Source organism: Trachinotus anak, unplaced genomic scaffold, assembly GCF_046630095.1.
Source record: "Trachinotus anak isolate AG129_WGS33_773 ecotype Australia unplaced genomic scaffold, CSIRO_AGI_Tana_v1 ptg000008l, whole genome shotgun sequence".
Lineage (NCBI taxonomy): Eukaryota > Metazoa > Chordata > Actinopteri > Carangiformes > Carangidae > Trachinotus > Trachinotus anak.
This window is the reverse complement of record NW_027273859.1, coordinates 10142916-10155000: the sequence shown is the minus strand read 5'-3', so window position 1 is coordinate 10155000 and position 12085 is coordinate 10142916. Positions and strand designations below refer to the sequence as shown.

At 43.5% G+C, this 12085-nt stretch overlaps 1 protein-coding gene across 4 annotated transcripts in view; it reads right to left on the bottom strand.

Moving 5' to 3' along the window:
• The window catches only part of LOC139623874 (tetratricopeptide repeat protein 28-like), a 166168-nt gene that overhangs the window by 20529 nt on the left and 133554 nt on the right, over positions 1–12085 (bottom strand). For all 4 annotated transcript variants that reach the window (XM_071482478.1, XM_071482479.1, XM_071482480.1 and 1 more), the window contains 3 exons: positions 5113–5909; positions 4460–5004; positions 2726–3249 (listed from right to left, as the gene is read on the bottom strand). In XM_071482478.1, the coding sequence (XP_071338579.1) occupies positions 2726–3249; positions 4460–5004; positions 5113–5909 (1866 nt within the window). The remainder of the gene's footprint in view (positions 1–2725; positions 3250–4459; positions 5005–5112; positions 5910–12085) is intronic.

The following is a 12085-nucleotide window of genomic DNA, read 5'->3' as shown; positions in this document are numbered from 1 at the left end:
AAAAGAATAGTGTGTCACATATAGTAAGGGTGCACCATAAACAATTTTTGAGGAAAAAAAAAAAAAAAAAATCCTGGAGACATTTTCACGATACGCATTCTCACTGGTGTGTTTCCTCTTTCTCTCCTATGATGACACCCAAATCTACCACTTCTGTGTGAAAAACTCTTCCTCAGACTTCTGCTATATTGTGGAAATACTGAAGATGATAGTCGTTGTATTGTATGGTATATTATTGAAGAAACACCCCAGCCAATTTTTAATTCATCCTGCATCAACAAAAATTTCTACAATGATGCTCAGACAGTATTGACATTTGCAGAACTAAATACTGGTATTTGTGAAAGCTTGATTAATAATTTCTGACACAATGGAAAACTACACAAATTAGTTTTTCAAATGTTAATCACTAAAATTAGTAAATCTATATATTTGTATTTAGTACTTTTTTGAAAGAAAAGAAAGATTTTGTCTATCCTGAGCCTAAGAAATAGTCAAAATACAACAGAGTGAACAACACTGAGCTGCGTATATCATTAGCTCACTATAACATCAGACCAACGTGTACCATCACTTTAACAGCAACCAATATTCATTTATAACAGAAAAACTGTAAAAAATAAAATTTTTTTTTAAAAAAACAGTAGAAAACTGTGAAACATCCATATATAATGTTGAAAGGTCTGGACATTTCACACTGATATACTCAGTTTTATATACCCCCTGAAAGGCTCTTCTGAGGCCTAGCAACATGAATGTGTTTTATTTGAATCCCTGAAACAGTTTTATTATTGTGTTTAACATATAAAGAATTTATGACACTGTACACAAAACATCATATGTTACTCTGTATATGAACATACCATGTTTGACCCATGCAGGTGTGCTTGAGTTTATTATTCCTCTTTTGTTTTTCACATACAAATCTATATTAATAATAATCTCTAATGCAAAACATACATATTACACAAATGATAGAACGAATAATAGAATAGACTACTCCATTGATTTTTTTTCCATAGGGCATATATGATTCATATTTCTCTTTTATTTACAATATGTATAAATAAATATGTTATCTATTTATTTCTGCTTCACAAATCAGGTGCATTTTTAGCATTTCTAATGCACCCACATTTCTAACATACACTGCCTTTGTGGGTTAATATTGTTGTGCAATTAGTTGTTGTTCCATAAACCAAGCATGGAGAAACTATAATACCTCCATTAGTCGCTACAATGAGGCCATTGATTTAATGACACTATTGTGTTAATCGTCGAAAAGTGCATCTTGGTGTGAAATGCCTTTTCTGTTTAAGATTGAGGCATCGCTGTGCAATGTCCTTTAATGTAAAATCACAGGAAGATAACTCAGGGAGCGGTGTGAACACTTGAAGTGACAGAAATGATGTTTGCCTGTCAGCAGTTAATTGGTGTCTTCCACTGCAGCCTTATCATTCTCTATTACTGTGCAACACAGAATAACCATCAGACACACGAGCACGCACATGCATGTATATGAATACACACACACTGAGTCGGAGGTCACATGTTGTCACCAGTATCTGCACTAGTTTTGGAGCTGCCTTTCTATCTCTCCTTCCAATTAATCTTTTTCAGGAAACAAAAACAAAAAAAAACATGCAGTGCAGCATGAAGAATGAAAAAAACAAAAAACTAGCAGTAGGAGTAGAAAAAAATAGAAAACTGAAGAGAAAAAACCTTGCCAACTTTTCGGTCTGGGTAGGTTGGCCAGAAATAATTGGCTGTCAACGATACTGAAGGCACTGTTCTTTTTCACAGCCAGACCGAGGAACAATACAAGGACAGTGCAGGGGACAACAGGAGGACAGGGTGGAGACAGAATGGACTGTCGCCTTTGTTTCCATTAAAGCTCAACAAGCCGGCCTGCAGAGGGTGTATGGGTCACTGCGGGCCTGGCTAACTCTAATAAAGCCGACGGAGGAGAGATAGAGGAGATGTATTCATGTTCCCTCGCATTTACTCCATGTAGGGTGAAACATAAAACTGCTCTCTTACACGAGCATTAATTTGCTTGGATTCAAACAGAGTTTGGGTCATAACACGGTGGGTGTGCCGGAGCATGAGGACTGTCACTGGGAGCATGTGCGAGGCTGGTGGTGTGGACATTCAGCTCACATCCATGGATGCTTCCACTTATCACGTCCTCGGTGACAAACACTTCCTGCACTGTCACTGACATAATGAATTTTTTGAGGGGCCAAGCTGCAGGTTTTTATTTCACCATAATCTGTGGGGGACAATGAAGCGTGAGAAGCAGGAGCCTGTCAGCCACTGTGTGAAAAGATCCTTTGGCAGCTCACTGCAAAGAACCCTCTGAGAAAAGTAGATACAGAGGTGTGAAGAACAGCTAGCAGTAAACAGGAAAAATGCCTTGGCGTGCATCCTGATAGGTTTGCACAGACATACACACACAAATGCTGGTATACCTTTACAGCACAGAAGACAACACAGACGCATAATACACACAAAATCCCCCTGTGCACTTATAACACATGAGCACAAAAGCCCAAACACACACACATGCAGACACACACACACATGCACACAGCCTAATAAAAATGTGGCAAAGGCTTAGCTACAAATAGGCTCTGAATTTTATATTCATGAATTCACAAACTCTAAGCCTATCAGCTCAGGCAACAAAGGCAATCCTCTCTCCTGTTCCCCCTGACTCACTCACCTTCCTGCAGGTACATGACAGCCTGTGAGTAGTTTTGCAGTGCATGGTGTGTTCTCCCCAGGCTGCCATAGGCCAGTGTCTTGGCAGCCAAGTCATTAGTCTGAGCCGCCACACTCAGGTGCTGTTCTTGGAACACGACCGCCCGCTCATAGTTTCCTAGAGACTCGTAGGTAAGGCCCAGGTTGCCGTAGGCGCGCGCCTGGCGTGTTGGGCTGCCTGCTTCCTCTGCAATCTCCAGGTCACTTTGGTGGCATCGCAGGGCTGTCTCGTACTCTCCCATCGCTTGATATACAGTGCCCAAACCACAGCTGGCATCGCCCTCCAGTAGTCTGTCCTGGGTGTCACGGGCAATGGCCAGCTGACGCTCCAGACAGGAGATAGCTTGCTCATAATTACCCAGTTGGCTGTGGAGAGCACCCAGTTCGCCGTAGGCCTGAGCCTTGCCTCCACACTCCCCTAGCTCATGAGCCACCACTAGTCGCTTCTCGAAACACACCAGTGACTGCTGTAGGTTTCCCATGGCCCTGCGGATGACGACAGAAAACCAATGAGCGTCAGAGTGAAGCAGATTAGGAGATTGTGAGATAACAAGCAAACAAGACAAACAAACCTAAAAGAACATCTGTCATTGGCATTTTCTGATCAAATGAACACATACTCTTATGTCTTTGAAGCCTACAACATTTAAAGTATTTTTTTTTAAATCTCATATCTAGGGGAAACTATACTCTTTATTCATCCAGACACACATCTATTCTCTTGCAACAGAGCGCTTTCAGAACGCAACAAGGAACGGACATTGCAGGAAAACTTTCATTTGCAGAGCTCCCGTCACAGTGCTGACAGCTACTGAAGTTGACAGACTGCAGTGTGTAGGGATGGCTGTATGAGAAATGTTTGAGCCAAGATATGAAATTCTAAATTTAGGCTGTTTTTGAAGGGTAACACTGTTAACCACCCTCTAATACGAGATGGATCATCTGTCAAAGGATCCCTGCTCCCGTCCCGTCTCAACATTTTATTTGCTTTCACAGCCTTCAAACAGATTTTATTCACCGTCTCAACCACACCAACAACTGGTGAATGCCGGTTCAAATGGGGCATTAAAAGAATAAAAGCCTTCAGCTTAATTAATGTTGTGTGATAATGTACGTGCCTGACAAAAAGCTGTTGGAAGACGAGAAAGGTTTGCGTGTGATGTCTTTTATTCCCCTCTGAACTCATGCATGGCTAATACTGCTGTGTGTGATTGCTGTGGTGCCATGCTGATGACGCACAATAAGAAGAAAATCATCTCTGAGATGAGGATTTCAGCAAGCCTTTCGTGTTTTATTTTGCAGTTCAGTCTCCTCGGATGGTATCAGCTCTTTGACAAATAAGGAGAAATGGAAGAGAGAAGAGGCACATGATGTGAGAGGTTGCCTTGAAATAACTGTGCTTTCAGACATCTGTGTGCCAAAGCCTCTTTGCATACAGATAAGGCCAGGACCACTAGGCTGCTGCTGAGACAGCTAGCTCATATCCAGCAAGGTGTCTCTAAACTATGGTGGCCCTTGAAAGTGAGTGCAAGGAGAGAAATAATATGCCAAGTAGGATTACTGTGATTATTAGTAATACCCAGTCTGTACAATTATTAGCTGCTGCAACAGTTGAGGGAAATTGATACTCGTGCGTTAATTAAAGCCTGAGGAGTATTTTTCTATCAATCTGAAATAGTGATAATGCAAGACTCACCTGTGTCCATTGCCTAAGCCTCTGTAAGCCTTCTCCTGGTCCTGCATGCGGTTGAGGCTCTGGGCCACTGACAGATACTGGTCATAGTACTTGATGGCTTCCTCAAAGTCTCCCAGAGCCTCATAACAGTCTCCCAAGTTCCCATAGGCCCTGCCCCTGTCCATTACCGCCTCGTTGCCACTCAGCTGCTGCAAAGTGGCAAGCTGCTGCTCCAAGTAGCCAATAGCTTCCTCCATCACCCCTACATTCATTTTAGTGATGCCCATGTTTCCATACACCTGAGCCTCCACGACAGGATCTTTCAACCTTCGACCTAGCTCCAACTGCTCTTCGTAGCTCTTGAAGGCCATGGCGTACTTCCCCAGGGCCATGTAGACAGCTGCCAGGTGACCATGGGCTTTGCACTCTCCTGACACATCGCCCAGCTCTTGGTACACCTCCAGCTCCTGGGTGTGGTAGCCCAGGGCTTTGTCATATTTCTGCACAAGTCTGTAGGTGGCCCCGAGGGCAGCGTAGGCACAGGCCTCCATCCTCCGCTCCTTAACCTGAAATAAGAAAGAATTTCACAATATCCACAGGGGCATGAGTGAATGGTATCAAAATTACATTCTGCATGACATTTCTTATTTATATGATGAAATGTGTGATCATACCTGGTGAGCTAAGGCCAGTTGCTGCTCATAAAACTGAATGGCTCCGGCCACGTCCTTTTTACAGACAAATATGTCTCCCAGGTTCCCCAGAGCTCTGAAGCGAGCCTGTGCATTGTTCAGAGACTGGGCCAGTGACAGCAGATATTTCTGACACTCCTCTGCCTTAGTGAAGTCTCCTAGGGCCTTGAATGCCAAACCAAGGTTACAATATGCCTTAGCCTGACTCAGTTTGTCATGAAGGTCCTTGGCTAGAGCTAGGTCCTGCTCATAGTATTTGACGGCATCCTGATAGTTGCCCAGACAGTAGTGGGCATAACCCAGATTGTGACAAACTTTCCCTTCACTCTCCATGTCTTGGAGGTCAGGGGACAGCCGGAGGTACTGCTCATAGTAGGGCACGGCCTGAGGGAACTCTCCTCGAGAGCAGTGGAAGTTGCCGAGGTTGCCCAGAGCCCGCGCCTCGCTCTGGACATCTCTGAGCTCACGAGCTATGTTGAGGTGGTTCTGGTAATGCTGCAGAGCACGGTCATGGGCTCCAAGGGCTTGGTAAGCCACAGCCAGGTTGCCATGGGTGGAAGCCTGAGAGGCCCGGTCATTGACCTCCATGGAGATCTGCAGCTCTTGGCGGTGGTAGCGAACAGCCTGGTCAAAGGCTCCCAGGGCATTATAGGCATTACCCATGTTACCATAGGCCCGGCCCTGAGCAGCGTAATCATTCAGCTCCTGAGCAATGGCCAGGTGTGTTTTGTGGAGTTTCAGTGCAGTCTCATAGTCCCCCTTCATCTGGTGAATGATGCCTGTGGATAGAGGAGAGAGAGCGAGAGGATGAAGTTAAACACCCATTGAGGGGAAAATGGAGTAAAATTCAAGTGCCTCGTCAGCTCTTCATGTACAAAACAAGTCATTTGGTTGTTAAAATATGCTCTCCGAGCCATCTGTTCTCTGCTTACACAACACTCTCCCACAAAATTATGGTAATTAAAATGTAGTGCCATCAAACAGAGTTATTACAACACCAAAATAGAACCTTTTGAGTGTCTAAGCTGTCTTTGATGATTGTGTCTTAGAGGGAGTTTACCAAAATCAACAACTTTTCCACAGGGTTGGAAATAGTTAGAAAAAAGACAGAGGAAGTAAAAATGGGGGAGACTGTGAAGTGCTGATGGAAAGCTCAGCAAACAACTTAAGAAAAAAAATGAGATAAGTGTGGAGAAACAATAAATAATAGAGAACCCAGTGCATTGAGCGTATTATCTCTGATAAAATACCATCATCTGAAAAATAATAGCTATACCCCACAGCCAGGCAGCCATCTGGCACATACCACACATACACATACACAGACACAACATCCAAACAAATGTGCACCCACACCCACATACTCACACACGCTGACAAATAAACAGCAGAGAGTAAAGAGACATCACGGCATATCTACCATATCGCTCCTCCTTCCCTCAGAAATTCACCACTAATCTGTGGGACTCTCTTTTTGTATTGTCACCCAGCTTTCAATGATAGTGAGTGCAGCAATAATATTAAAGCTCACTGAGAGAGAATGGCTGCAGGCTGGTGGATGGAGACAAAGAAGCCGGCTGCATTTCTTCATCCACCATACAGCCCGGCCATCATGCTGCATCAGCACAGAGACTAATAGGCTACTAGGACTGGGGTGCAGCCAGTGATGGGACACCAGGGATGGAAACGGCACTGGAGCCAGAGTGGGTGGGAACCATTGACGAAGAGGGGCTCTGTGGCTTGTGGTGAGCATGTGATGGTGCCGCCAGGATTAGTTACCGCCATGTGTGTTTTCCCATTTATTTCATCCGAAACCTGCCACATCGTGGGCCTGAACACAAGCTACATAAACAGTGGGACTGAAACTAAACAGACGGCTCAAACGACTGCAGATGTAATACGGTGATGTGGATATGCATTCAAATGTTGGCTCTATTAAAAGCAGCACGTCATACCAATGAGAGTGAAAAAAAGCTTTGGTGTATCTGCAGTATGAGCCACTGTGCTGCATGTCGGTTTAACACATTACCAGACATGTATAACACATAGAGTGCACATTAGTCTATCAAGTCTAAATGAGGAGATTAGCTTCAAACTCAACCTGCCTGCACTGTGCCTGAAAATAAAACACCAAAAAGAAATCCAGCACTTCTTTCTGCCGACTGATTGATGGATTTTTCAAAGATCAAAGATCCTCTGCCTAATTAATTCACATCATGACTCAGCATGGAGCAGAGAATTATTGACAAATCAGACCTGATTTGCTGTTTGTTTGCTTGCTTGCAGTCTCAGGCTAAAGTGATACAACATGAACTGACCTTGTAATCATCAGGTCACTGCCCTAAGGAATTAGTACGCTGGGAGCATCAGAGAGTAGAACACAGACAGAAGCAGTCCTGCCAAATAATACAGGAAGAATTCAGATTGTGAATGACAACTTCACGATGAAAACCTTCGCAGTGAGTGAAAACCATGTGGTTCTTTGGACTATGTACAGTACAAATAGAGTATTATTTTGTAGTTGTAGTTATTTTCTCAAGCCAAAATAAATGAATGAGGCGTAGACGATGAGGTTTTGGGGTTTTAAGGTTCTACTGGCACAGATGTTTCCTGCACCCTGCGCAAACCTCTTAGCTTTCTTCAGAGTCTTTCCTCCTACTGGAAGAATGTTAAGATTCACAGCAAGGCTAGTTGGAGGAGCAATGACAGCTCTCGCCACAAAGTCACTCACAAGGTTATGCTTTCCCCAACGGAGGCTGATCTTACTGAAGATATAATGCCTACTGATGTATTACTAGCAAACATGTTCCATGCTGCGGGCTAAAAATGGATCTGGTGTTCGGCAGAGGGGCAGAGGAGACAGCCAGGAGAGAGGCTGGGATGTATGGCTAGATTTGAGGTTGGGTTTGGAAACTGCAGCCAAAATTGCCATAAGCCTTAGGCTATGCCTGGAGGCACACTTGAAGCAAGAAAATATTTTCTGTGCCCCCCCATATGGTAAAAGGATTATGGAACCCTCTGGGAATAGTATCCAGCAGGATACGACCATACCAAACATGCTGGTAAACACTGCAGGAACACAAAAAGTGGGAGGTAGTGAGGGGGGAGGGAGGAGGGGGTCAAACGAAAGTCGCCATTGTGGCATGTTGTCCAAATCAAAATGACCTCAACAAAATATCAGTCCTGGAATTCAATTTAACCTCTTATTTAAACAACACTGTACATATGTGATGCACACTAAATGCACTTGAACATAATCTATTAAATAATATGGCTCAATTATTCTTCTTTTACACATGGGCTTGAGATCAAGACAGTGAAGAACCAGGATAAAGCACACACCACTTCATTCAGATACTTTTATGCAGGGCCCTATCCATCCCGAGCCCTATCCACCCCCCCATAACAAAAGACATTAAAAGCATGGCAATCATGGCAGTGTGTTGTCACTTCTCATTACACAGCTGGCTGTACATAGAGGGATATGCTGCAGTGATGACTTTGAGGGATGGTGTCGTGTTCTGAGTAAATCACTGTGTCATTCTTCCAGGAGCTCTGGAGCTCCAGAGCGCTGCTGCCTTCAGTTAGCTAAGAGGATTTCACCAACAATGGTGCTGCTGCCACTGGGCTGGGGTGATACTAGAAATAGAGTAGAGATGACCAGCCTGAGCCCGAGATAATGAGCTGGGTGTGTTCCTCATTTATATTTTAGAATGAGGTCAACATTATAATTTACATTCACGTTTGAGAAGTGAAAAAACCAGAGCAGGATGCTGGGATTCCGGTGATTGTGGACATTTTGATGCTAATTCGAGGCGCCACTGCAGGAGATTGGCACGTGTAAAATATCAAAATGGAGAGTGCCAATCTCTGAAGGAAATTCCAATATTCATAATGCATTCTGTCCTAACAGAACAGTAGTTTAGTACCTTTGAATACATTTCATAATTTCTAGATTTGATGTATTACTAGCAAATATTTTCAGAACTGCTTGCACCAACCTTTGCTGAAGGAAATGAGATGAAGGTTATTAATAATAGATGCAATGTGTCTGACTGAGAAATCAATTCCATATCACACTGTATTACGATGTTTTGGTGAATGGAAGTTGAAAGACTCAATTATTATATGCAAACTGTCCTTACTGAGGTGTATGATAGTGTCTGTTAAGATCTGTTGGGGGAAGCAGTGAGCTGAGGCAGACACCAGCCCCTCCTGGGGTCTGCAGGAGCGGGGGGGGGCAGAGCTGGGGGTCTGGGTTTAAGGTAACAAATCCTTGCTCGCAGACATAGACATCCCCTACAGTCTGACTGACAGCAGGACAGGAAGAAGGGAGATTTATAAAGAAGAGCACATAGTATCATAGTATGGATAGATGGACAAATGCTGAGTGGGTGTTCCACAGAAACAGAAACACGCAGACAGAGTGCTGCACTTGTCCTCCTGCAGCTCCAGCTGAACAGCCTTCCTCTCTGCTCCAGCTGACCCCCCACCCCTCCTCCTTCAGCTCACTAAGCCAACTGTTGCTGCACCGTCCACACGCATGACATCTGATTCCTCCTACCACTTAAACCAACAATGTTCAATGTCTCCACTCAACTTTTTTTTTTTTGCACAGCGCAGTCGTCTTTCTGCTTAGGAACGGATCACATTTCATGCTGAATTTGCAGATGTGTAGAAAAAAGGGGCACAGTTGCTTAAAGCAGTAGAATGCTACAGCTCTTTTGTTTCATTTAATGGTTGTGCAGTGAGGAGAATAATAACTGCATACAGTGAGCAAAACGTTAGTGTAAGCACAAGGAACAGAGGAGCATGTTTCGCAGGGGCTCGAGTCCAGTTTCTGGCATGGTCCCCTGTCAGGATTGAAGGGGGCCGTGCTGGGGGAGGCAGCGAGCGTCTGCTGCTTTTCCAACAAACAGAAATTTGGGGCCAGGCTGCAAAGATCAGCTAGCCAGCAAAAATCTCTCTAGTAAGACTGGCATCTAAATAATCCCACCACCACTTCACCTCTTTTCCAACCATTGTTCCCTTTGCTCCCTCTCTCCTTTTGCAGGCCTGCTAATATTTACTTGTGGTGTTTACCCAGTCATTAATGGACAGTTAAAGATGTCACCGATCTCAGATAAATGCACTTTTTCTGTATTTGTTAGGCTCTTTCTCTGCCTTCCTCCTTACAGCGTTCTTTCATTCATCCTGTCTGGGCCATTAGGCTCACTAAATTCCTCCGTAAATTCAGCACTCTCCTGCTCCCTTTCCTGGTCAGACTAATAATATATCTACACTCACTGCCGCTCCCAAAGGCTTAGGCACAAAACTGAATAATCTCTATGCATCAAGGCCCCAGGCAAGTCTGGTCCCTGTCTTTAGTTTGCACCTGCTGTGGGCAGTCTGAAAACAGTACTGAAAAGGTGCTGTCATTGTTGTCTAATTGTCTGATTATTCTACCTACTTATATCCCATTCATTTAACAGCCTATTCTAACCTAATTCCTCTCATGATCAGACGCCTAAGAGCTCTCAGTCTCAGGGTTATGGATGTTACTATATTTCACCACTGACAAATAAAGCCTTTTAAAAACACAAATATTGAAGCTTATTCTACTGATGTGACATTGTCACTGTCGGACATGTAATAAAAACTGGTAATCAGATGTCGGGACAAAGCAGATTTTCTCAACTGATTTTCTGGAATGTGAACTCCAGCGCTCATTCCCACATGACCTGTGAATGGAAAAAGCTGTAATTGCGAAAGGGGTTTATCATGAAAGGTCTGAAACTAATTCAATACAGAAATTATTATTATTATTTTTTTTAGAGACCAATGACGAGATGTGAATACAGGGCATCGCAGTGCACATTGTCTTGATTCTGTATTGTTTTGTGAACTCTTCTTCCTATCGTTTTCCTCTTTCTGTTGCTTTGTTTCTGTGAACATCAGCAAGAAAGCCGTCCCTAGGGATGTTGGATAAAAAGAAGCTGGGGTAAAAAAAAAAAAAAAAAAAAAGCTTAATTAGGACTTCTACCTCTAGCCCCCACAACTGATGGAGACAACAATTCAAGTGACTTCTTTGAGATACATGGTCAAAAGGAGGAGGTGTGAACTGCGCAAATAGCATGAACAAGAAAGACTAAAAGGATAAAACACAAATGCTTCCAAACAAACTTATTTAAAGTCTCTTTGAAGTGAAATGTAAGGGAAAATAATACAATTTAGATTCTGTTTCATGAATACCAGAAATGTGAACTACATGGGAACCTACTGCTTCAGTCCTCTCTCAGATATTAAATATTGCTGACTGGGGGGTAAGTTAGCCAATTAATGAATAATAAATGGGGCTGGAATGCAACATTTTCATATCCTTTATAGGTCAGGGTGTGCTGTGCCAGGACTGCTGGTACCGCTGGGCATCATGGTTAGATATTAAAGCATGGTGATCTCTACACAACTGTACCTCACAGCCATGTCAGCCGCTGCTCCACCCACACTACACGCAACATTAACAACAAGCTGAGAGGGCATAATAAAAGTTTGTTCTTTCCTGTTTCTGCAACTTCTTCTTCCCATCTCTCGCCCAGTGGTTTTTGCTTTTATCGCTGCTGTTAATCTGCACTCGATCATTCTTCCCCTCTTTGTGCGCGGGTAAAGACAGCATTTTTTTTTTTTTTTTTGAAGTGTGAAACAACATCCTGTTAGTTTTATATCTTCTTGTGCTAGGCAGGCTCGCGGGTGTTGATGACGGAATAACAACGTGCGCCCCACTGCCGCAAACAAAAACAACAACAACAACAACAATGGGGCAATTACAGACTGATGCTTCGCAACCTCCACTCCATTCTCTGTTATCTTCATTATTCAGCTCCTCTTGAATCAGCTATTAAAGGTAATTAAGCGATTCATCAAGTCAGTTTCAATTACTGGGAGCTTGACAGCTGCAGATTACAATCAGTAGGGGTGA